The 27,750-nt window shown below is 39.3% G+C and overlaps 1 protein-coding gene across 3 annotated transcripts in view; it reads right to left on the reverse strand.

The window, feature by feature from the left end:
• GLG1 (golgi glycoprotein 1) overlaps window positions 1–27,750 on the reverse strand; it is a 153,285-nt gene that overhangs the window by 55,093 nt on the left and 70,442 nt on the right. For all 3 annotated transcript variants that reach the window (XM_040443123.1, XM_040443124.1, XM_040443122.1), the window contains exon 2: window positions 5,594–5,626. In XM_040443123.1, the coding sequence (XP_040299057.1) occupies window positions 5,594–5,626 (33 nt within the window). The remainder of the gene's footprint in view (window positions 1–5,593; window positions 5,627–27,750) is intronic.

The raw sequence follows: 27,750 nt of genomic DNA on the forward strand, positions 1-27,750 counted from the left end.
TAGCAGACCAGTTAAAAGCCATGTACTGCTGGCTGGGAGAAGATGCGATGTATCTGAGGTATTTGGGATAATGACAAGTTTTGGGTGTGGAGGGTGGAGCAAAAAGCTTCCTTCACAGCCAAGCTCCTTGAAAAGTATGGCTCATTTTATCCACTTCCTCTTCCATTCATCTTACAACTTTTAAATCTTGTTTAGTTGAATAAGTAGTTAAAAATCAAAACAGACAAGTCCTTTTCTGAAGTCCTACCAACTCCCCAGAGACAAATATTTCAAATTACTTTTGCTGATTTTTTTTTTAAAGAAATTACCTCTACAATTTTAAACTACCTAATTAACTGCTATTTCTTGATTTGTTAGTTTTAGATATTCTGTAATATTCTATAAAACTTTATATGGTAAAAGAGAAGGAATGAACTTTTATATGCTTCTTCCTGATCCCAATTCTCCCAATATAGTTAAATCATAATGTCAGATGGTGAGCATTTACATTAGTGATGCTATACAAAAGTATACATGCTGAGCTATATAGAACATTATTATTTCATTCCTTCCACTTATAGTCTGTCACAGAGTTAACAGTCATTTATTTCATGGGCCTATTTTTCTCCATGGTCATTACCAATTAATCCCCAATCTCTAACTGGAAAAGTAGAGAGTTTGGTTCTAGAAAGGACTATGAGGCAGAGTAAAAATGTGAAGTCAGCAGTTGGAGCGTGGAGTTCTGTGGAAAGGAATAGGCTAGATAAAAGACAGGAACCACACACTGTCACCAGAGAACACAGGTGACAGGACAGGAACCAGACAGGAACCACACACTGTCATCAATTGCGCCAGGGAAACCCTGGTGGCAGTCTGCTTAGTCATCTGTGTGTTCTCTCCAGATAACAGCTCAGGTGTGAGAAGAAAAGACTCACAATAGGCACAGGGAGGAGCCCTGGCTTAGAAGACTCATGCCCCGTGGGAACCACTATCTCTTATAACAACCCTCTGGGCAAAGCTTTCAGGGTCTCTGCAAGGGACACACTCAGGTATGAGTCACCGCATCAGGGAAGCCCCAACTATGGCACCCCTATCGAGTAATTACAATTCACTTACAGTTCTTTCAGGTCCAAACAGAATGTACCATTTAGGATCATTTTCATCATGACCTATACTGCCTTGAAGCTTAGTCAGCATTTTACTACTACCAGACCACCAGAGATCTGAGTTACATAGTGAGTAGAATTCAAAGTCTCATGAGGAAAGGGAAAGGGTTTTATTAACCTTTCACTCACAGGACTATTAAAATAAGCTGCTATAAACATTCTTGAAATGACACACAAACATTCCTGTTGAGTTAATAAATATCTGGAAGTGAAATGGTTGTATCATGTATTATGCTTATGTTCAGCTTTAGTACGTAAATGCTAAGCAGCTTCAAAAGTAGTTATACTAATTTACATTATCACTATCAATGCATGAAAATTTCCTTATTCCATAGTCACATCAATACTTGGTACTGATACCATCAGTCTTTACAATTCTGGCAATTTATCTAATGGTGAATCACTGAGGTTTTAATTTCCATTTCCCTGATTACTAATGAGGTTGAGTACCTTTTCATGTATTTATAGGTCATTCAACCATCATCTTTAGGAAATGGATGTTCAACTATCTTACCCATTTTTCTTTTTTTTCCTTTTTTAAAGATTTATGTATCTAAGTAATCTCTACACTCAATGTGGGGCTCAAACTCATGAATTTGGAAATCAAAAGTCGCATGCTCTTCCAACTGAGCCAGGCAAGTACCCTTCCTTTTTCCTTTTTTTTTTTAAATGGCTTATCTCAAATTTATCCATCCAATAGTTATGTTGTATCTTATGGCATAATTTCTATTTTAAAAGTCACTTAAATTAAAAAGAAAAAACAAACTGAACCACCAAAAAACAGTTCACTCATTTCTCTCATCCTTTGTCCCACTCCCCTAACAACCACCAATCTGTTCTCTGTAACTATGAGCTTAGTTTATTTAATTTTTAAATTTATTTAGATTCAGCACAGAAGAGGGAGCATCCAGTGTTTTTGTTTTTGTTCCTTTTTAAAAAAAAATCCATACAAACATTTACTCTATTCCTGCCCAAGGGTGGAGGAGAAGGGGTCAGGGCACTACTGGGGCTACAGGCCTTTGCAGACAGCCCTTGGGGGAGGGTGGGGCTCCTGGAGGAACAGTCCAGAGGCCAGTAGGCCTTGTGGGGCAGGGTCTGGAAAGCGAGACCCTGAGGGCTGACACAGGAGCCGGCTTGGCTCCCAGAGGTCACAGAGTCCAGGTGGGTTTGGGGGGTACCAGTTCCCCGGCTCTGGCCCAGGCCAGGATGGGCTCTCAGTCTTGGTGGCTGCTGAGGTGCCAGGTCCCCCAACTCCCCGCCAACAAGAGGGAAGGCAGCGCCCGGGTCTTCCTCCTCTGGGTGAAGACGACAACTGTGCAAGTCCCTGGGTTCAAATTACAAATAATAAAAACAACAATATAAAATTTAAAAAAAAAATTTAATATTTGAGACAGAGATAGCGCACGAGTGGGGGAGGAGCAGAGAGAGAAGGAGACACAGAACCCTAAGCAAGATCCAGGCTCTGAGCTGTCAGCACAAAGCCCAACATGGGGCTCAAACCCACAAACCATGAGATCATGACCCTAGCCAAAGCTGGATGCTTAACTGACTGAGCCACCCAGGCACCCCAACAATATAAAAATTTAAAAGACAGCCCCTGTCCCAAACACCCACAACTAGCCTGCCTGGCCTGATCCCCACCTCCAGCAGGAAAGAAGAGGCAGGGACAGGAGGCCTCGCCAGGCACTCAGCAGAGCTCACTGGGTTTCACTTTAACATAACGTTAAAAAAAAAAAAACACAACAAAAAAACCCTTAATGTTTAGCATTATTTCACTTTAGCATAATGCCTTTCAAAGGTCCCACCATGTTGTCACAAATGGCAAGATTTCATACTTTTTTATAGCTGAATAATATTCCACTGTATATATATCACATTTTCTTTATTCATTCATCCATCAATGGACACTTAAGTTGTTTCCATGTCTTGGCTACTGTAATGCCGTAATGAACATGAAGGTACACATATCTTTTCAAGTCAGTGTTTTCATTTTCTTGGAATAAACACCCAAAAGTGAAATTGCTGGATCGTATGGTAGCTCTATTTTTAATTTTTTGAGAAACTCTATGCTATTTTTCATAGTGACTGCACCAATTTACATTCCCCCCAACAGTTCATGGGGATTCCCTTTGCTCCACATCCTCACCAGCACTTGGTATTTGTAGTCTTTTTGATAACAGCCATTCTGACAGGTGTGATTGTAATCTCTAAATACTGACTGGTATTATTTTTTCCTTAAATGTTTATTTAAAAACACAAAACAAAAACAAAACAATAAATCCATCTGGTCTTGGAGTTTTATGGGAAGATTTTTACCTCCAGATTCATTTTTTTAAAGTAAATACAGGTTACTCAGATTTTCTACTTCTTCCTGTGTTAGTTTTGGTTAAGTTTGTTTTTTTAGGAATTTGTCCATTGGGTAAACATTTTCAAATGCATTGGCCTAAAAACTGTTCATAACTAATCTTATCTCTTGCTTGACAACACTAACTCATTCCAGAACTCCCTATTAGGTGGAAAGTTGTTTAATTTTTAAAATTTATTCCATTAACTTTAATGGGAAAAATTATAATGCATCCTATTCTGACCCAAAAGTTATTACTTTGCTAGTACTGCCATCAAAATACCACAGACTTGGTGTCTTAAACAACAGCGATTTATTTTCTCACAACTCTGGAGTCTGGAGGTCTGAGATCAAGGTGTTGGCAGTACTGATTTCTTCTGAGACTTCTCTCCTTGGCTTGTAGATGGCCATCATCTTTTTGTATCTTCACATGGTCTTCCCTCTGTGTCTATGTCCTAATCTTCTCTTTTTATAAGGACATCAATTCTCCTGTTTTCTGTATACTATTTGGCCCCTATTCAGTAGTGTCAAATCCTTCCTAACCCCCAAAGCCTTTTGGGGTTCTAGGGCACAGATAAGCTGCTTTCTGGGATTTCCCCTATGGCAGATATTTTATTCCCAATCTTATGCTTTATAAATAATGCCACAACAAATATTATCTTATAGACACATCTGAATCCATTCTTTTAAGTATAACTATCCATAAATTCTTAGAAGTAAAAATGCTGGGCCAAAGAATATACACATTTTAAGTTGACTGCTTTATAAAGAAGTTTTTCATATTTATATTCCTATCCATAGGCTAGAGAGGTGTTTAGCCACTTTTTCTTTTATACTTCAAGGGACCTAAAGTCTCTGTAGAAACTATTCAACCTTTCCATTATGGCGTGGAAGGCAACCAAAGACAGTATATGTAACTGAATGTGCGTGGGAGCATTCCCATAAAACTTTATGTGTAACAGTGGTTTGGATTTGGCCAATGGGTAGCAGTTTGCTGATTAGTGGGCTAGAGAGCTTAAATCCCCATATTCCCATCAATACTGTGTATTTATTAATTTTTTTATATTTGCTAATCAGATGGGTGAAAACAATGCACTCATTTGTCTTTTAATTTTCACACTTTTAACTATAAGAGAGAATCAACTTTTTCATTATTTACTGGACATCTTTTTCTTTACCTGTGAATAGTATATAAATATCTGTTGCCTGTGTCTATTAACAGCGCTTTCTAGTAAAGAATATAGGCCTTTTTATCGGTGTTGCAAATACTTTTTCATAATATACCAAACATTTTTGAAGGAAAAATAAAATCTTTTGAGTTTGTTTAATGCAATCAAATTTACCAATCTTTTTTTTACAAATATAGTTCTTAATGTTCTGTCATGTTTTAAAACACCTTCCTCGTGTTCATGTTTTCTTCTAGTACTCCTGTGGTTTTATTTTTACTTTGAATCTCTGACCTATCTACACATTCTTTAGAATAAGCAGTCAATTTAAGCAGTTAGCCTGCTTCTCTGCTCTTACATCTGCCCTCCAAACTGCCTTCTACACTGTGACAGTGATTTCTTCCAGCACTGTCAGATATAGGACTACTCACTCCTCTTTTAAGACCCAACTCAAGTCTCATTTCCACTTTTAAGTCTTTCTTGACATCAATCCCCCCGGAGCAAAATTCACTTTTCTTTCCGCTAACTCTAATACAGGCCTCTGTCTTCAAGGTATTCACTTGTAGGTGCCTGTAGTTTCTATCACAGTGTACGGTACATAGTATGTGACTGTATTATGACAGAATAAAACAACTTTAAAATATGGAATTCTAAAGTTGTAAACTTGATAAGCAGAGAAACAATTATTTTCATATGGTAGCTATAACTGAAGTAAAATTTAAACTTAAGTACGTAAATATTATTTGACAAAACCTGCTGGTTTCTAGAATGGAAGGGTATTTGCAGATTTACCATGATCCTTAAATAAGGCCGATCATCGTGGTTAAGATGGAGGGAATCTAAGAAGACATAATATTTCTCAGAATAACAGGAAAAGCATCCTGAACCTGTCACACATATAAAGCATATACAGTGAACTCTGGAAAATCCATACTTACATGATTGCAGTCTGAAGAAATCTCATTTTCAGGCTAAAAGGGGGGAAAAAAAGACAATGTTAAAAAAAAAAAGCTCAAGTTTTCAAACACCACCAAAATAAACTCAAAACAAGAAATGTGAATATTTAACTGAATATGCTTCTTCAATTTAAGAAGGAAAAAGGGGCTTATATACCTTTTAGATAGCTGGGGAGAAATATACCAGAAAAGGAGATGAGACATAACCCCTTTGTAATCAATGGTTTGATCTGAAAATAGGGACAGGGGAGAATAAAGTACTAAAGAAACAAAGCTATAGGGACATCAGGATCCTTACAGAACACTTCATAATTCTGAAAGCTAAAGAAAATCAGGCACAATACAGGTGTCCTTTCTAAAGTTAGATATCTTAAAAAAACAACACAAAACAAAACAGACTTATTAAAGAGGGCAGGGGCACCTGGGTGGTTCAGTCGGTTAAGCATCCAACTGTGGATCAGGTCATGACTTTGCAGTTTGTGAGTTTGAGCCCCGCATCAGGCTCTGTGCTGACAACTCAGACCCTGGAGCATGCTTCCGATTCTGTGATTCCCTCTCTCTGCTCCCCTACCCCGATCACTGTCTGTCTCTCTCTCAAAAATAAATACATATTAAGAAAAAAATTTTTAAAGAGGACAAAGAAGGTCCATCAAATGATTTAAAAACTAGTCTTATGCCACCACTAGGTGAAGTGAGGTCATGGGTACATAGGACCTCTATGTAACTTCTTAGGAGCCTATAATCTTGCAAGTATATCATTTAAAATAGAAAGTTTTTTTTAAAAAATAGAAATTATATATACAGTCTCATGACTATATGTGCTCTGCAAAGCCAGGTACATGTACCAGAAGTAAAATGAACTTTCTATTCCATAATTTAAAAAGTAAGCTAGATTGCTTAATGTTACATAACAGCAATACACATACTTAGTTTCCTTGTCCATGCCTTTGAAAAAGATACAATTGTAAGACAATACCATTTCATTTGAGTTTCCATAGCATTCCAACCTGTTCAAAGGAAGGGAATTCTGTGCACCTTCTATGAAATATCACCAAAGCAGGTCCTAAAAGATGCCATTTTCAAAATAAAAAGATTCTTTCTATTCACGGATAGAGATAAGGCAATAAACAGTAAATATTAACAAGTTAAGCAGCCACAACTAGCATCAATCACTTCAGAAAGAAAAAGTTTTCTAGGGAACTACTAATTCACTGTAGAATTTAATAGGCATTGACACTAATATAAAAACTTGTTTTTGGGGGCGCCTGGGTGGTGCAGTCAGTTAAGCGTCCGACTTCAGCCAGGTCACGATCTCGCGGTCCGTGAGTTCGAGCCCCGCGTCGGGCTCTGGGCTGATGGCTCAGAGCCTGGAGCCTGTTTCCGATTCTGTGTCTCCCTCTCTCTCTGCCCCTCCCCCGTTCATGCTCTGTCTCTCTCTGTCCCAAAAATTAAAAAAAAAAAAAAAAGATTTAAAAACTTGTTTTTGTACTTATTCATAAAATATTATAACTGACTTTAATTAGGTGTGCCTGGGTAGCTCAGTCGGTTAAGCGTACGACTCTTGATTTTGGCTTAGGTCATGATCTCACTGGGATTGAGCCCCGAGGTGTGCTGTCAGCGCAGAGCCTGCTTGGGGGTCTCTATCTCCCTCTCTCTCTGACCCTCATCTCCACGTACATATACTGTCTCTCAAAATCAACAGACACACACACACACACACACACACAAGGAAAAGTGACTTTAATTAGATTCCTAGGTAATCATAAAATTACAACATACCATCTTTGGACTGTTCCCCCACTTGTCTACATAAAAACAGGTAATGCCTTTTTGGGGGGGCTTTCTATTCTCAGAAATCAGCCTCTATACTATGACTGAAACTAGCTTAACTCTGCTCCCTCCACTTCAATCCCAAGTGCTTGTCTTACATCTCTTAACAGTTTATTATTAGCAAGAAAGCTTTATTTTGTTTAGGCAGCTTTCTGCCTTATCCTGTTTTAATCTATCCCTTAAATATTTTCCAATTAATCAGCAATTCTTGCTCTTTCTCAAACAAAGCACAAAGCCAATGAGTAACACTATCATTTCAACTAGTATTCATTTCTACTACACAATAACTTTGGATTAAAGGGGCATTCTTGAGGGGGGCCAGCCAGCTGGCTCAGTTAGTAAAGCATAAGACTCTTTATCTCAGGGGTTGTGAGTTCATGCCCCATGCTGAGCGCGCAGCTTACTTTAAAAAAGGAGCTTTCTTTTTAAAAAAAAAAAAAAAAATTTTTTTAACGTTTATTTATTTTTGAGACAGAGAGAGAGAGAGAGCATGAACAGGGGAGGGTCAGAGAAAGAGGGAGACACAGAATCTGAAACAGGCTCCAGGCTCTGAGCTGTCAGCACAGAGCCCGACGTGGGGCTCAAACCCACGGACCGTGAGATCATGACCTGAGCCGAAGTCACGCTCAACCGACTGAGCCACCCAGGCGCCCCTAAAAAAGGAGAATTCTTGAAAGAAATCCAGAGCATTGGAGCATTTTCAAAATAATTTATTTAAATAATATGCAAGTTGCTCATGGAAAAAGCGTTATGTTTATAGTTCACAGGACCTATACGAGCAAATTGACAGTTTTAATGGCTTGCTTCCCTACATTGGTAGACTGGATTATTTCCCCTAGTTTTTTACTCCTCTTGAATAGCATCTGATATCCACAACCTTTGCTCTGTAACTCTGCACAGCCTCCTGCTGCGCAATGAGTATACACCCTGCTCCAATGATATAGGCTAGGCTACTACTGACTTGCTTTGGCCAATGGGATTTTAAATAGACACAATAGAAGAGATTTTATTTACTTTTTAAAATGTTTATTCATTTTTTGAGTGAGAGAGAGAAAGAGAGCATGAGCAAGGGAGGGGCAGAGTGAGGGAGACAGAATCCAAAGCAGGCTCCAGGCTCTGAGATGTCAGCACAGAGCCGGCTGGCAAGCGGGGCTCAAACTCAGGAACTAGGAGATCATGACCTGAGCCAAATCAGACGCTTAACCGACTGAGCCACCCAAGCGCCCCAATAGAAGAAGTTTTAAATGTGCTTTTCACTCTCACACTCCTGCCATTTCCCAAGAGAAGAACACGTCCAGGCAGCTGCTAGTACAAGGAAAAGAGACATGTGCAGCAGACTTAAACCCTACCTATAGCCCAGAGCAGAGCCATCCTAAATGACTTGCAGAGCCACGGGCAAGAAAAGTAAGTATCTGTCATTATGAGAACTTGAAATTGAGGGAGATTGTTATGAAGAAAAAAAATGAATAATATCCCTATCAAGCAAATGGAATAATAAAAATCTGAAATCCATTAAGCCACAATTGATAATAGCTACAATCTAATTTAGTGAATTATGTTAGTAAATACAGAGTACTATAGCTTTTTATGAAAGAAACACGTGAGCCACGGAGACACAAATGAACTGCACATTGGGAGCCCAGTGTTTCGTTTTCGTCTCTTTTGTCATCTTAATTTGTAATAGGCAATAAACTTATTTTTTTTTCTTTTTAGATTTAGTATCTCTTCCAAGAAAGAGACGATGACAACATAGGAAGGCTATAAGAACCAGGCTATGATTTGGGCGCATGGGTGGCTCAGTCAGTTGAGCACCCGACTCTGGCTTAGGTCATGATCTCTCTCTCAGTCCTTGAGTTCAGGCCCCACATGGGGCTCTATGTTAACAGCTTAAAGCCTGGAGCCTGCTTCAGATTCTGTCTGTCTGTCTGTCTCTCTCTGCCCCTCCTCCACTCATGCTCTGTCTCTCTCTCTTTCAAAAATAAACATGAAAAAAAAAAAAAAAAGAACCAGGTTATGATGTTAGGCCATTGAGACCAACAGAACTAAACAGCTATGAAGATTTTCTATGTATAATTGCAAATAATTTCAGAAATTTAAAAGGGTCTGTAGAATCAAAGGTCATAGAGATGGTTCAGAGGAAGTGAACAGAGACCTATCTGCAAAATATAAAAAATAAAGTAGTATACCCAAACAGTGGGAACATGAATGCCAGCACAAAGTAACTCCAGAGGAAGTATAAAAAGAAAATGCTATGGTTTAGCACGACCATTTGATAAGACTCTAAAAGGCAAAAATATCAGGGACCAAAAAGAGATGTGGGTGCGGATGCAGGTTTGATTCTCAGACTGTACCACTCCCATGATGTCCCAGTCAAATCACTTCATCAGACATAGTATGTATCTACTTCTGCAAAACTATAAATGCAGATAGGCTTGATTACCTTTAACCTAAGAAGATGAATCGCATAGAGAATAAAACCCAGAATTACTAAGGTAGAATAAGGCCGAGGATTTTTTGTTTACTTTGTTATCAATGAAATAATACTCTGAAATGATCCCAAGAAATGAAGCAACAAGTAAATACTGGATAATTATGATGGACCCAAAATTGTGTGAGGGATTGTTGTGGGATACAGAAGAAAGATAAGCCACTGTCTCTAACCTCAGGTGGTTTACAATCCAGTTGAAGAGATAAAATGGTGAAGTCATGCAATTAAGCAAGAACTGGGACTTGAGCTAGGCCTGAAAGATGAGACAAAGGAATGATTTCCATGGAATACGCAGGGTAGATGATCCCCTAGAGCTCAAGAAGAAAATAAGAGAATCTCTCTTTACTTTTTTAATGTTTTATTTATTTTTGAGAGAGAGAGCACGTGGGAGAGGGGCAGAGAGAGAAAGAGACTGAGGAACCGAAGCAGACTCCATGCTGTCAGTGCAGAGCCCCACGCAGGGCTCAAACCTATGAACCCGCGAGACCGTGATCTGAGCTGAAATCAAGAGTCAGGTGCCCAATCGACTTAGCCAATCAGGCGCCCAGAGAACCTCTTCTTAAAAAAAAATCATCTTTTAATTTACATTTTAAGGTTTTATAATGCATATATTAGAATACTTAATGGGCACCTGGGTGGTTCAGTCAGTTAAGCATCCAACTTCAGCTAAGGTCTTGATTTTGCGGTTTGTGGGTTCGAGTTCCATGTCAGGCTCTGTGCCGACAGCTCAGAGCCTGGAGCCTGCTTTGGATTCTGTGTCTCCCTCTCTCTCTGCCCCTTCCCTATTCGTGCTCTATCTCTCTCTCTCAAAAATAAAATTTTAAAAATAAAAAAAAAAAGAATTAATATTTTATAAGTAACTATAAAATATTGTGGTATATGTAGTAATTTTTTCAAATGATAAAGAAGAACATGATCAAATTAGAGGATTAAGAACTGAAACCTTCCTTGTAACCAGTTTAGGAGTCCTATCCTCACTCTCTCCCCATTAAATCAGAGGCAAAGAGCAGGTTCCTAGCCTGTGGAACTATCAAATGAGAAGCTGAGCTTTGCTATATTATTAGCTGCTCTCCATCATTCTAGAGACAGACATTCTAGAGACAGGACTTCAAAAGAAGTGTCTCTGGGGTGCTGTGGTGGCTCAGTGGGTTAAGCATCACACTCTTAATTTCGGTTCAGGTCACTATCTCTTTGTTACAAGTTCGAGCCCTGCGTCGGGCTCTGCCCTTGATAGTGTGGAGCCTGCTTGGGATTCTCTGTCTCTGTCCCTTTGCCCCTCCCCAACTTGTACATGCACTCTCACCTGGGCACTCTCTCTCACAAAAATAAATAAACATTAAAAACAAAAGAAGAAATAAGTGTCTTCCATCAAGTGTTTCCTCATGGAAAATAAATAATTGTCCTCTTGGCAATGGATCTGGGAGGAGAAAAATTTATGATAAGCCTCATAAATAGCTGTTAATTTAATGACCAAACTTTGTAGAAGAGACTGCTGAAATTACATGTATTAGTATCAATAAAAAAAATTTAGGAACAGAGGAAAGAGAAAAGGAGAGTGTGACACATCCCCTCAACCCAACACGGCAGTGACTGAAACAGAGAAAGAGCTCAAATAATGCTGAATGAACAATGTGGCAATAACACCATAAAGGAGATAAGCACTGAGTGCTTGGAGACATCGGCCTGACTCCAATAAAGAATGTCATGGATAGCAGGAAAAGGTAAAAGTGTCACTTAACTGAGCTAGATGTCAAATTCATTTCTGACATGATGGACTGCAAGATAAATAGTTTTGTGTCCAATTTTACAGATGAAGATCTCAAAATCCAGAAAAACTGAGTAATGTGATCAAAGTACACTTCTAGGAGACAGCACAACAGGAATTTAAATAATGCTAATAAATGGCAACTAATGCTCACTGTGATGCTTTCAGCGTGATGCCTCCCAAAAAAGGCTCCGTAAGGTCAGGTTGAGCACAATGACCGGTGGGGGATGGGGTGGAGGGTCTTCAGGAGGTGCAAGAAAAAGAAAGGCAGACAGCATGAATAAACAGAACAAGTACTCCAGAATGATCTGACAGCCACATGATGAATTTACATGCAGGAAGCACAGGTAAGTAAAGACTGGCGTAATTAGACCAACTATGAATCCAGAGTAGCCCTATGGTAACTAAAACAAATTATAAAAAAAAACTTTGCTTAGTTCACTTGGCCTTTCTAAATCAATGATTTAAATGTTTTGGGTATTACTGTACTCCAGTCTCCTTGTTGGGTAAGCAAAAGATGATGTAGTTCACTTTAAGGCTTAAAACTACTTGTCCTTCCTCTAAGCTCTGTGAATTCAAAATGGGTTTTAACTAAAGGGATACAATGACAGAAAAAAGACAACGGATTCATGAAAATATTCAGCTATAGAAGCTGTGTGATTTTGGTGTGTCACTTAACTTCTCCAGACCCCTGAGGACAGAACAGGGATTTCTTCACCTAGGATCATGAACTGACTTTAGGGGGGAGACTCTCTTGAAACTGAATACAAACTTTGTGCGGAAGTATATTTTTCTGAGAATTCATAGCTGTCATGATAAATCTCACAAAGAACCATAAGGCACCAAAAAATTAAGAAACAGTGGTCTAAGATGGTTGAGATTCTTTGCAGCTGTAGGAGGCTATAAGATGTGAGATGTGGAAAATAGAAATAGAAGTATTTATTGATTTCCATGTCTTTTAATGTGGGTAATTTGCATATTATGACTACAGTTTCCCAGTGCTTCATCTTAATCATTCTCTGCTGGCCAAAGCACAACAGGTTTCAGAACAAACTACTGAAAAGCCTGAGTCTGAATATTCTCAATTAAATCAACCATCACATTCACTTAAAAGGATGGTTTTTACAGAAAGTACAAGTCTGAACTCTGATTTCCCCAAGGTGAACAGGCTGAGTTAATGAGTCTGGCAGGAGAAATTGAAGGATTCACAAAACTTACTTGGAAGTTGTCCCAGTTTCTGAAATAGAAATGCTTGGGAGCTGGACTGTGTCTAAAATTTGGAACATTCTACAGTTAGACAGACTGAAGTTCAACTACCCACCAGATCACACCTGGTACTAAATTAAGTGATAATAGACGCTATTATATATATATTATATAGATAATAGATAAAGTGCTCTTTATTAATCACCTGGGAGAAAACAAAGAAAAAATGTCAACAGTATCAGTGCTTTTATAGCCTTGCACAAATCTGAAGACTGGGCAACAACCTGATGTCTCCCTGTGATTAGAAACATTCTCCTACAATAGTAAGGAGATTCTTCTTCTGGGAGTTTGTTCATTAAGAACCCAGTAAAGTGCCAATCATATGAACAATTCATTTATTAACATGACCCAATCCACCTGCCTCCTGCCCACCAAAAAAAAAGCAAACTCAATATAATACAGTTGGTAATGATTAAAGTCAGTTTTCTAGTCTTGGTGAACTTTCCGTGAGCAAGTATAAACTGAATTTTAATCTTCTGTCAGATTCATAACCAAGTTCTTTTCAGTACATTATTCTAGCCAATGAGAATTAACTTTTCTTATTTGTACCCAGGGATTGCTGCTAAGTATTGTTTTTCCAAAAGGACAGTGACCAGCATAGGCTTTGTGCCCTCCAACAATGTTTTTCTGATTCACTAAAGAGTTGTGCTTTTGTGTGATTCTTTAACATTCAACCAACTTTTCAGAATGAATTTACTATAAAGGTCCAGTGGGAGATTTATTTTTAAAAAGGGTATGAGACACAGATTATAGATGCTGGCTTTCAAGTAAATCAATTAGTGTGGTAGGGAAGAACAAAACATGAGTCTACACCTAACCATTATACAAAAAGTGGAGTCTGGGGTGGGAAGAGGGCCTGATACTTTAAAGAATGAAGAAAGTCCCCCTTACCCACTATGGGTAGGATAACAGAAAGAAGTCAGAGCGGGGCACCTGCATGGCTCAGTCGGTTAAGCTTCAGACGTCCGCTCAGGTCATGATCTCATGGTTTGTGAATTCAAGTCCCACATCCAGCTTCCTACTGTCAGCATGGAGCCAGCTTAGTATCCTCTGTCCCTCTCTCTTTGCCCCGCCCCTGCTTGTTCTCTCTCTCTCTCTCTCTCTCTCAAAAATAAACAAAAAAGACAAACAGAGACACTTGTGAAAATATATGGAATACATCATAGGTAAGGCACCTAAGGGAATCTGACGGTACACTCTTTGCAGTCCATATTTTTCTATTTTCTTTCTCTTTCAGTGTGTATTTCAAAGGGGATGGTTGGGGCAGGGAAATATGGGAAATCCACACTTTCTAGAACATGGCAAGTAGCAATCTGGTCCTCTTAAGAGTCCTAGATTAGTAGTTCTAAGAAAAGCACATTAACCATTTTATGGTTTAGTTGTGTCGATATGCTCAACTTTTAGGTGAGATATTTATTTATTTATTTATTTATTTATTTATTTATTTATTTATTTATTTATTTTTCCATTTTATTTAGGGGGGAGAGAGAGAGAAAGAGTGCATGCACACACAGGGAGGTGGGAAGAGGGCCTGAGTTGACAGGGGGATCTCAAGCAGGCTCTGTGCTCAGTGAGGAGCCCGATGTGGGGCTTGATCCCACAACCCTGGGATCGTGACCTGAGTTGAAATCAAGAATCGGACGCTCAACCAGCTGAGCCACCCAAGCACTTCTATGTGGGAGTTTGAGAATGAGAAGTGAAAACAAAATTCTCTGAAGGACATAGTATGAATAAGGAACAAAAGGTCAATTTTTATATGGCATCCTTTATATGTTTTATTTAATTTGCCATCTCAGTTGATTTGGAACAGCTGAATATACAGGGCCAAATTTGTCAAAGCAGGAGCTACTGAGCCAAATGCAAAGTGGGAAATGAAAAGAGAGAGAAGTTTTCCAGGCATGTGACAATACTATTAGGGATTACGGCCAGTAAATCTGGACTGATTCTGTCAATGCAGCTCAGTACCTCCAATCCGACTATGTTACTTCTGTAATTGTGAGAAGATAAAAACAAAAAAGGCGTATAAAATTACAAGATGCAAAAAAAGTCCCAAAATGAAATATAATTTCTCATGAACCATACTCAAGTATCTAAAAATACGACATCTCTTCCATACTGACCAGGGGTTAGTGCACTACTTACTTTAACTGGCCTAAAGAGAGGCAAAGAGCACAGAGCTGCCAGAATGTGCAGAACCCTTTCTGTATAACCCAGCGCAAATGATTGGTGCTTCTTGCTCTTCTCTTTTAAGTTTATTTATTTATTTTGAGAGACAGAGAAAGAGAGAAACCAGGGGGAAGGGGCAGAGAAAGGAGGACAGAGGGTCCAAAGCAGGCTCTGTGCTGACAGCAGAGAATCCGATGTGGCACCCCAACTCACGAACCGCGAGGTCATGACCTGAGCTAAAGTCGGCCACTTAACCGACTGAGCCACCCAGGTCCCGCTATGACTGGTGCTTCTGAAGAGAACAGCTTTGACTCAGGGACTAGCCTTCCATCTGAATAACAGAGCAACTGCATAATTCTGAAGCATGTGTAGGCTTTGAAGCAGGAGCCTCAGAGGGACAAATCTTAGGTTAGATGAGAGACATAAAGGCCATCTGAATACTGGGAAATGCTAAGCTGAAATGGGGGAAGAAGGGTACCTGGTACCTTAGCATCAATAGATGCTTAAATGGACTCAAAAAGTGTCAGAGAAACAGCAAATAGTTTTATACAAATAGTGTCTCCTGGAAAGGGAGTCACATCAAGAAACTATATGAGGAGGGGCGCCTGGGTGGCGCAGTCGGTTAAGCGTCCGACTTCAACCAGGTCACGATCTCGCAGTCTGTGAGTTCGAGCCCCACGTCGGGCTCTGGGCTGATGGCTCAGAGCCTGGAGCCTGTTTCCGATTCTGTGTCTCCCTCTCTCTCTGCCCCTCCCCCGTTCATGCTCTGTCTCTCTCTGTCCCAAAAATAAATAAACGTTGGAAAAAAAAAATTTTTTTTTTAAAAAAGAAACTATATGAGGAAAAGTAATCACCACTGAACAACAGTAGATATGGAGAAAGATAAATGTAACAGAGAAATTAAAAAAAATTGAATACAGTTAAAGATAATGACAAATATAGCTATCAGAACCTACAGACATTGCTGCAAATAATTCTGATCAAAAGCTTTAAAAGATATTATGTCCTGAAGCTTAGAGAATCATCAGAAGGTCAGAGAATTAAAAGCGTAATTTAGAGATAACTTATCCAAGAAATTTTCAAACTTTTGGGACCTCCTCCTTACTCCTCATGACTATCTAAGGCACCACAGACTCAACACAACTGAGGTAGTCCCAAACCACTTCCCCAACCACCCCTGTACCACTCTACCCCTCCACTTAAGTCCAAAATGGGGATGGTGTTTGCTCAATGTCACTGAATCAATTGACGGCTGAATGAAAACCTTAAGGTTCCATATAAATGCTATTAAGTACATAAGAAAACTCAATCTGTCTGAAAACTGAACTGGGAAACCTAGCATACTTGAGCATTGTTTTGAGATTTGAAAACACGGCTGTAAAAAAAATATATATATTCCTTCAAAAATCAAAAAGCAAAGCCAGCACCACAACACAAAAACCCAAACTCAAGGGAAAACGCCACCTTTTCCTTTACTTTAAACCTCCATTCTAGGGGCGCCTGGGTGGTGCAGTCGGTTAAGCGTCCGACTTCAGCCAGGTCACGATCTCGCGGTCTGTGAGTTCGAGCCCCGCGTCAGGCTCTGGGCTGATGGCTGGGAGCCTGGAGCCTGTTTCCGATTCTGTGTCTCCCTCTCTCTCTGCCCCTCCCCCGTTCATGCTCTGTCTCTCTCTGTCCCAAAAATAAATAAAAAACGTTGAAAAAAAAAAATTAAAAAAAAAAAAAAAAAAAAAACCTCCATTCTAAAACCCTAAATTTAAAACCTCCTGTCATGTCACACCTAGGAAAGAGGTTTCAGCCTCCACTGAAACAACACTTAATGATTATTTTCAGGAGCTAGTCTATAACCAAACTGTCACATGAAAAAGATGGTGTGTATTTAATACCTGTCTCATATTTATAGGCCTTTTACTCTGTAAGTAACTCTTCTGATTCCCTATCAAATCTAGCCCTTTATCTACTTGAGATATCTCCACTTTATAGTCTCCTACCTGGCATCTAACTTCTTTTGAATGGCAACACTATACCTTAAATTTTGGCAATCCTATAGGAATATTCTGGTCAAGAACTGATCATTGGGTAGACCCTAATGACCGATCCTAATTTGTGGTACAAAAGCCTATTGGTTACTGCCAACAAACTGGACAGGTTTAGCTTGGTAAACTGATGGTGAGTCAGGGTCCATTCTGGTCCACCAGTCCCCTTCTTTCTCCAAAAAAAATGAGACCAGATAACTTCCCTCAAGAAAGAGAAAATGTGGGCCTCTGTGGTGAATTGTATGCTTTAAAATGGTAAATTTTATGTTATGAGTATTTACCATAAAATACCAGTAAAATAAAGAAGTGGGCCTCAATTTGAAATCTGAAGACTGAACTACTCAACAAGAATTCTGGACTGTTTCATTCTACCCTCAAACTTCTTCAAACACACTTTATAACTGACAAAGTTAGGGAAATCTTATATGCTATGGTTCACAGATTGAAATGGGAACTAGACAATCAAAGAAATTATGAAATTAAGTAATCTGGCTGATAGCCCCACATGTAGATGTACAGGCTCTTTGGATTATGGGGACAAAATCTCTTTGGACTGTGGATGAGATGTGTTCTCTTGTTTTAATTTGGGCACTCTAGGCTCCTGGCTTAGAAATGGACTACAAACTCTGAGCATAATCTCTCTCCTGTTTGAGGTGCAGTGTTCAAACGCATCATCTCCAGTCTTAAATGATGGATCAGATGATACAACAAACAAATGATCATCCTACAATACAAACAGGAAAAGTTGATATATGTAGTGGATGACATGACTACTACCTGAAACTGGATATGCAACCACAATTCTTTAAAACAGTGGTCTACATCCAGATTGATCATATCCCCAGATGATAATGTTCCATTTTTCAGTCTGGGCTGAAGAAGGATAAGAGGGGACAGATAACCAAGACCAATTCTGTTAACATAAGACTGTAGACCACCTATGTTAAACATGACATAGTTGTTTCAGGGAATCTCTGCCCAAGAAAGACAGACTGCAAATCAATAACTTTACCATTTGATTCAGGGAATTCCTAATAGATCAATTTACCAGAGACAAGAATCTTCTCATCTGAGCAAATGACTTCCTTATCTAACTAACATATTTATGCATTAAGAACTGCTTTAGGGGTGCCTGGGTGGCTCAGTTGGTTAAGCATCCGCCTTCAGTTCATGATCTCAGAGTTCATGAGTGCGAGTCCCACATTGGGCTCTCTGCTGTCTTCGGCTTGGAGCCCGCTTTGGATACTCTGTCTCCTCTCTCTCTGCCCCTCCTCAGGTCATTCTCTTTCTCTCTCTCTCAAAATAAATAAATTAATTAAAAAAAAAACATTAAGAAGAATTGCTTTAAGACCTCTAACTCGAAGTGTCCACCAATTCTAAATTGTTGTATTGCAAATTTTGTCCAATCACAATCAGTTCCCTTCTTTAAAAGACCCTTTGAAACCACTTTATGTCAGATCTCAAAGGCATTTAAATATCCCAATTTTGACTTCTTCCTGTCAAGGTGGTATCCTCCTATCTGTAGTAAGTGCTAATAAATTCAGGTTTGCTTTATTAACAGATTGGCGTAATTCAGTAAAGTATATTGGGGTCCATACCAACTGATCCTTCAATATCTAGCTCAAAGAAGGACTCTGGGGCTGAATTGGAAAAACCTCAATTGATATATTTTAAAAACTGAATCTTCTGAAGTTTAGAAACATCAGTAACATGAATAATCCAATGAAATCTTCTCAAGTTTCCCACGTTTTTCTTTAGATAACATCAATCTACAGTTGACAGAACAAGATACTACCAAGTATACATCAATAATCACCACTATATCAAATGCTGAAGTGATGTAAATTAAACACTTACTTTGGGAAATATTGATAGATTAATGTAAACAATAAAGATGCAATATTTTACAAGAATTATCCACAATCTCCAAACCATATCTTTGCCTTTTAAAGTGATATTTTTCTGTTATAAAATTAATGGATTTTGAAATCAAAATGTAAAGAACAAAAGACCAGGAGGATCCTTTAATGGTACTCCAACTGAGCCAGTGCTCATTGTATAACCTAAATAGATCTTAACTCTCAACACTTCAATTGGAATTGGCGGAAAACTACATAAAAAGTGAGACATTCTGACTCCAACTAGTTGCGTATCTACTATGATTCCATAAACCAATACTACCTTTCTGAGGAAGGGAAAATATTGTTACAGAAAGGGAATAGTCAAAGTATAGAAAAGGTGTAGTTCACGGGGAGAAGGTGAAAGGACAAAGGTAGAACAGTTCCAGATGCGTTTAGATTTACTATTTTAAATACTTTATAAAGTATGCCGATGGTTCAAGTACGCATTACTTTCTGGGTAAAGAACATTCACCTCAAATAATGGAAACTAAAGATGAAGGGGCGCCTGGGTGGCGCAGTCGGTTAAGCGTCCGACTTCAGCCAGGTCACGATCTCGCGGTCCGTGAGTTCGAGCCCCGCGTCAGGCTCTGGGCTGATGGCTCGGAGCCTGGAGTCTGTTTCCGATTCTGTGTCTCCCTCTCTCTCTGCCCCTCCCCCGTTCATGCTCTGTCTCTCTCTGTCCCAAAAATAAATAAACGTTGAAAAAAAAAATTTAAAAAAAAATAAATAAATAAAGATGCTCCAGGTATTTCTAAGCACTCATTACTATATAGTCTACACCACTGGTTATGCAGCATAGACTTGCGAGAACTAGGATCAAATTTAGGTTCTTCCAAGTACTAGCTGGACTACTTATTTAACTCTTATAAACCTAAATTTCCTTATCTATAAATGGGGATGAGTATTTATTACATATGCAGGAATAAATTAGGCAAAGCACATAAAGCACCTATGAGTACTCACAATAAGCATACAATAAATATTATCTATAATATTATTATAGTATACTTCTAGAAGATTATTAATTTTGTACTGCCCTAACTCCAAAACACAGCAATAAATCAATCTCAGAAATAAGGAAAAAAGTAAGTAAAAAGAGGTTTTCTTTTAAGCCTCAACTTCAGGAGTAAGTTTGTAGATCTATAGATTCTTAGCTAGAGGAAGGCAACTTCAGTTTTTTTTTTTTTTTTTTTAAATTTTTTTTTTTCAACGTTTATTTATTTTTGGGACAGAGAGAGACAGAGCATGAACGGGGGAGGGGCAGAGAGAGAGGGAGACACAGAATCGGAAACAGGCTCCAGGCTCTGAGCCATCAGCCCAGAGCCTGACGCGGGGCTCGAACTCACGGACCGCGAGATCGTGACCTGGCTGAAGTCGGACGCCCAACCGACTGCGCCACCCAGGCGCCCCTGGCAACTTCAGTTTTAACAGTTCAATTACAGGGGCGCCTGGGTGGCTCAGTTGGTTAAGCGTCTGACTTCAGCTCAGGTCATGATCTCACGGTCCGTGAGTTCAAGTCCCGCGTCAGGCTGTGTTGTCAGTTCAGAGCCTAGAGCCTGCTTCAGATTCCGTGTCTCCCTCCCTCTCTACCCCTACCCCACCCACACTCTCTCAAAAAATGAATAAAAGATAGTGGCCAAAATGAACAAATCAGGAGACTATAGATGCTGCCAAGGATGTGGAGAAACAGGAACCCTCTTGCACTGTTGGTGGGAATGCAAACTGGTGCAGCCGCTCTGGAAAACAGTGTGAAGGGTCCTCACTATGACCCAGCAATAGCACTGCTAGGAATTCACCCAAGGGATACAGGAGTGCTGATGCATAGGGGCACTTGTACCCCAATGTTTATAGCAGCACTTTCAACAATAGCCAAATTACGTAAAGAGCCTAAATGTCCATCCACTGACAAATGGATAAAGAAGATGTGATATGTGTGTGTGTGTGTGTGTGTGTATATACACACACACACACACACATATATATGTGTATACATATATATATATGTACACACACACACACACACAATGGAATACTACTTGGCAATAAGAATGAAATCTGGCCATTTGTAGCAACGTGGACAGAAATGGAGAGTGGTATGCTAAGTGAAATAAGTCAGGCAGAGAAAGACAGATATGATATGTTTTCACTCATATGTGGATCCTGAGAAATTCAGTAGAAGACCAGGGGGGAGGGGAAGGGGGGAAAAAAGTTACAGACAGGGAAGAAGGCAAACCGTAAGAGACTCTTAAATACTGACAACAAACTGAGGGTTGATAGGGGTGGGGGAGAAGGGAAAGTGGGTGATGGGCATTGAGGAGGGCACCTGTTGGGATGAGCACTGGGTGTTGTATGGGAACGAATTTGACAATAAGTTATACACACACACACACACACACATATAGTTCAATTACAAAAGTGATAATAGCTACATTATTTATGTAACTATTTATTAATGTAATTATCCAAATTACATCAGGATAAACTGGAGTAAAGGAATAAATTAACAGGAAATTATGGTAGAAAAATCTTATGCCAATGGAAAGAACAATCTTTAAGTGACTTCATCAAGTTGCTTAGCACAATTATGTGTGTGTGGAATTTCTGCCTGCCTCCACCCTTATCTCTCAATCTAATACCCATATACAAATCCAGATGTGATACCTATTTTGAACTTCATTTAGGTTGCTTCTATGTAAACATGAGAGGTTTAAACAGTTTTGGTTTTGTTCACTCATATATTTTAAGGCTCCAAACAGCCTTTGTATTTAAATCCAACTGTTCAGATGCAGTTCTCTTTAAATGTGCAAACAAACTAAGGCTATTACTCAAGTAAAATCACTTTTCTAAATTTTACTTGGGAAATGTTTTTAGCCTACCATTGGCATTCAATGCACTTCTCTCCTCACACCAAACTCAAGTGGACTCCTTCTGTGCAAGTAAATACTACTTGTGGTCAGTTTAATAGGCAAGATCAATGACTGACAATTCAGTTTAAATGTCATGCATCTGTCTGTGTTATTTCAAATCATTTGACAGCCACCTATAAACAGGTAATAAATATAAAACAGTGCAAACGAGGTCTAGGACTATACCATAATTCTTTCAAATACACTCAGATCTTACAACAGTATCTTTAAAACTTTGATCATCACAATTATTATTCTTCCGAAGAGTATGGGAAATCTAATGTCTAAAATATGGGGCTCTGGGGGCGCCTAGGTGGCTCAGTCAGTTAAGTGTCCAACTCTTGATTTCAGCTCAGGTCATAATTTCATTTTGTGGGATCGAGCCCCATATGATTTCACAGTTCATGGGACTGAAACCTTCATAAGACTCCGCACTGAGCGCAGAGCCTATTTGGGATCTTCTCTCTTCCATTCTCTCTGCCCCTCCCCCTTGTTTTGTCTGTCTGTCTGTCTCCCTCAAAATAAATAAACAAACTTTAAAAAATACGGGGCTTAGATTAAAGGTCTTTAGATCTTTAGTCTACACAAGAAATAGAGAAGATAAGAATCGATGACTGGAGTGAAGTTTGGTATTTCAAAGATAATATTTTAAATGCTAACATGTGATACAAATGAAATGCCTCATGGACCAGAGAAAAAGGACAGACCTTATAAACAACATAAGTGAGCTACAAAAAGCACGCAAACATTTTCCTAACTGAAATCTTACTAAATAATCCACAATACAGAATTTGTCTGGGGAAAGGCTCTCTGTATCAGGGAAAATATACCTACTCAGAAGCAAGAGGTGATATCTAATAACCCAGAACATATACATATACATCCATATAGATAGATAGATTCCCCCCCCAAACCAAAACACATTTTAGTTAAAAAAAAAAAAAAAAAAAAAAAAAAAAAAAAGACCAGGGTGGGATGGATAGCAGAAAGTCAATCTTGGACTGCTCTCACTGAAAGTCTTGATTCTGGTGCCAAGAAGAATGTTTTTAACCTGCTACCTAGATTCTCCATGTTATTTATTTTTATTTATTTTAGTATGCAAGGAAAAAACCTTCAAGCATTTATTTTTTTGTAATGTTTATTTATTGATTTTGAGAGAGAAAGAGAGTGAGCATGATAGGGGCAGAGAGAGAGGGAGAGAGAGCGAGAGAGAGGGAGAGAGAGAGAGAATATGAATCCCAAGCAGGCTCCAGGTCCACTCAGAGCCCGACTGGGGGCTGGATCTCACAAACCGTGATATCATGACCTGAGCCTAATCAAGAGTCACATGCCTCACCGACTGAGCCACCCAGGCGCCCCAAAAGTTTTAAGATTTAAATGAGAGGAACTGGGGCACCTGGATGGCTCAGTTGGTGAGGTGTGTGACTCTTGATTCAGCTCAGGTCATGATCTCACGGTTTGTGAGATCCAGCCCCCAGTCGGGCTCTGAGCTGGACCTGGAGCCTGCTTGGGATTCATATTCTCTCTCTTTCTCCCTCTCTCTCGCTCTCTCTCTCCCTCTCTCTCTCCCTGCCCCTCTCCCACACATGCATGTGCTCTCCCTCTCATTCATAAATAAATAAATAAATAAATAAATAAATAAATAAATAAATAAATTTAGTTGATACTTACCTTCTCTGTAATACGTACTATAAATAAAATCCACAAAATGAAACATTCTGACATTTAAAATATACACTTCAGATGTAAACGGTGTTGTACACTAGTATATGTCTACTCTGAGTCATTTGTCTGGTTAAGAATCTTACAACACTTGGGGCGCCTGGGTGGCTCAGTCAGTTGAGCGTCCGACTTCGGCTCAGGTCATGATCTCACAGTTTGTGCGTTCAAGCCCCGCGTCGGGCTCTGTGCTGACAGCTCAGAGCCTGGAGCCTGCTTCAGATTCTGTGCCTCCCTCCCTCTATCCCTTCCCCACTCATGTGCTCTCAGTCTCTCAAAAATGAATAAACATTAAAAAAAAAAAAAAAAGAATCTTACAACGTTATAAATGTTGTTACCTAGTTATGCCATTAACCTAAGGAATTCAAGAAGCACATTAAGTACTAATTAAGTAATGTACCAAAAACGTTTGGCTATAACTTTAATTTTAATTTTTTTTTTTTAACGTTTATTTATTTTTTTGGGACAGAGAGAGACAGAGCATGAACGGGGGAGGGGCAGAGAGAGAGGGAGACACAGAATCAGAAACAGGCTCCAGGCTCTGAGCCATCAGCCCAGAGCCCGACGCGGGGCTCGAACTCACGGACCGCGAGATCGTGACCTGGCTGAAGTCGGACGCTTAACCGACTGCGCCACCCAGGCGCCCCGATATAACTTTAATTTTAAAACTTTATCTCAGATTAACAAATACACAGAGGCGCCTGGCTGGCTCTGTCAGTGGAGTGTGCAACTCTTGATCTTGGGGCTGGGTGATCTTGATCTACCCACGTGTGTGTAGAGATTGCTTAAAAATAAAATCTTAAAAGAAAGAAAGAACAAACAGGCATGCCTGGGTGGCATCTGACTTCAGCTCAGGTCATGATCTCGCGGTTTGTGAGTCTGAGCCCCACGTCAGGCTCTGTGCTACAGGTCAGAGCCTGGAGCCTGCTTCACATTCTGTGTCTCCCTCTGCCCCTCCCCCACTCACACTCTGTCTCTCAATAAAGAAACATTTTAAAAAAATTTTTTTAATTAACAAATACATGTTTTAAAACATAAAATAATATGGAATAATTTTGGCCTAAGAGCAAGTTAATGAAGTTTCAAAAGAAAAGTGAATGCATTAATACCTCCTTTCCAAAAGGTCTGCCACTATATAAATGACCTCAATATACACGACTTACCAAGATAATTTATTCAACTGGTTACTAAAATTGTCCCTGCTTCCAGATGAAGAAACAGTGCATAAGAATAGGAAATTGACTTCTCTGGTTTAAAACAATCTCTTATTAGTTCACCTTGGGGCCACTAAAAATTCCTAAGTTTTTCTGGTTTTATTTTGTTCTCCTGCCCGCTCGGGGGTAGTGCCTCAATTAAAAGCAAGCACACACAAAAAATCCTATAAATGTAAACTTTCTTTTCAACCTTTTCCCTATTTCACCAATACCTTAATTAATATAATTATCTATCTTCTCTAAAAACGTCAGAAATAAAAAACAAAAAAAAATAAACATTCTTCTTCCAAAGATGACTAATCACCCTTGCCTTAGAATTTAAGTAGCTCTAGCTTACATCATTAATTGCGACCAAAAGAGATCAGACAAAAGTATCTTCCATCTATGTAATGGCTTAAGGCTACAGTTTCTACTCATGACAAAATGCAGGGTTTTTTCATATTTAAGCTTTCTTTTTGCATAGCGAGGAAAGCAACTGACCGGGTAAGACTATGAACTTGTTAATTCACATTCTTATTCTACCAGTTAATTTATGCTATGATCTGGGCAAAGCCAATTATTAATCTCATCCTCTGCCACAGAATGCTTTGATTTTGAACTACAGTGAAAAGAGAAAAACACATTTTTCAAACCTTTTCCCTACAAAAAATAGAGCCATACCTTTCTGAAGCCCTCTGACAATTTTGGTAGTATAATTACCAACTCACAACAGCTTGTACCTGTGAAAAATATCCACTTCCAATAAGAGGGATCATTTAAAGGTCTCTGATCCAAAAGTTGCATTCTTGTGAGATATACTGAGGACAGCTTAAACTTGAATTTTCAGAACAGAAGAATAACTAATTCAGGATGAAAGATTCCAAGTTTTAAAGTCGATATTCAGGATCAGTTTCTGAATGAGAACCTGACTCACAGCAAGCCCTGGAGCTGCTCCTCCATTCTAAAAATATCTGCCACAGGGCACCTTATTCATTCTGAACTGAATAAGAATTTCAAAGCTATGCTCTAATTCTTACTTGGTGCAACCATGACATCACAGAGCAGGCAGTGGCACAAATAACTGTGCTGCAATAATTTGGCTACAAGTTATATCTATCTTGAAATTCTTCCTGAAAGTATTAAAATCCTAATGCAATAAACTTTTGGTTGATCACCCCCCCCCACCCCACCCCCCGGTCTCTGGCAGTGTTTTTCTTTTTAAGATAACTGAGGGCAGTTCCGGGAAGGCAGTGATCACAGTTTGGGCCACCACAATACCAGGCATACAATGGCATTCCATATACATTTGTGGCATTCCATATACATTTGTTATTTGGTTGACAGAAATCCTATCTGATCTCTAGGCTTCCAAAGGCAAGCTGTCTGACAATGGCATCACAATGAAATAAACTTCTCTGAAATTTCTTCCTTTTGGGTCTATTTTTGAGGTCTTTAATTAAAAAAATTTTTTTTGTTGTTCATTCTTTTTTTTTTTTTTTAACTTTTTTTAATGATTATTTATTTTTGCGAGAGAGAGACAGAGCATGAGGAGGGGAGGGGCAGAGAGAGAGGAAGACAGAATCCAAAGAGGCTCCAGGCTCTGAGCTGTCAGCACAAAGCCAGACATGGGAATCCAACCCATCAACTGTGAGATCATGACCTGAGCCAAATTAGGCCGCCTAACCAACTGAGCCACCCAGGTGCCCCCTAATGTTTATTTATTCTTGAGAGAGAGAAAGACAGAGTGCAAGTAAGGGAGGGGCAGAGAGAGAGGGAAGCACAGAATCCGAAGCAGGCTCCAGGCTCTGAGCTGTCAGCACAGAGCCTGACACAGGGCCTGACTTCACCATGAAAGCATGACCTGAGCTGAAGTCGGAGGCTTAACCGACTGAGCCACCAGGGCGCCCCTCAGGTCTTTTAATTTCAACACTAATTCTCTAACACAGCCCCAAATTAATTTTTTTTAACGTTTATTTATTTTTGAGAAACAGAGAGCGATAGAGAACGAGCAGGGGAGGGGCAGAAAGAGAGGGAGACAGAATCTGAAGCAAATACAGCCCCAAAGTAAAACCAAAACTATGCAATGACTTTAAGCTGGACAGGACAAAAAAATTACTAAATAAAGAGATCAAAGAGCACTACTCTTAAAAAATTAAGTTCACTATTTTGGTTTCTTGATGGAAAAGCACTAGGACAGGGAAGAAAAAGGTTATCAAGAATTATATTTCTGGAGTTCCTCCGCATACAGTTATGTTTCTGGAGCTTAGGAAAAAGGTTTAGGCCTGTGACAGAGATATGGGGATCACGACATTTAGGTGGGTATGAAATTACCTCAACCAAGTAAGAATAGAATCATGACATTTAACCACCTGATTATAAATAAGGAGGTGACTGAGAAAGAAGAATCTGACAGAAAAGCCACAGAGCAATGTCTTTTAAAGTTTTTATTTTAATTTCAGTTAGTTGACATATAGTGTTAAATTAGTTTCAGGTGTACAATATAGTGATTCAACAAGTCTATACATCACTCAGTGCTCATGAGGACAGGTGTATTCCTTAATCACCTATTTGACCCATCCTCCCATCCCCTTCCCCTCTGGTAACCATCAGTTTGTTCTCTATAGTTAAGAGTCTGTTTCTTGGTTTGCCTCTCTCTCTTTTTACCCTTTGCTTGTTGGTTTCTTAAATTCCACATGAGTGAAGTCATGGGCTATTTGTTTTACTGTGACTTATTTCACTTAACATTACACTCTCTAGCTCCATCCATGTTGTTGCAAATGTCAAGAACTCATTCTTTTTTATGGCTGAGTAATATTCCGTCTTACACACACACACACACACACACACACACACACACACACACACACAC

The sequence above is a fragment of the Herpailurus yagouaroundi genome, unplaced genomic scaffold (assembly GCF_014898765.1).
Source record: "Herpailurus yagouaroundi ecotype Mexico unplaced genomic scaffold, PumYag 190, whole genome shotgun sequence".
NCBI lineage: Eukaryota > Metazoa > Chordata > Mammalia > Carnivora > Felidae > Herpailurus > Herpailurus yagouaroundi.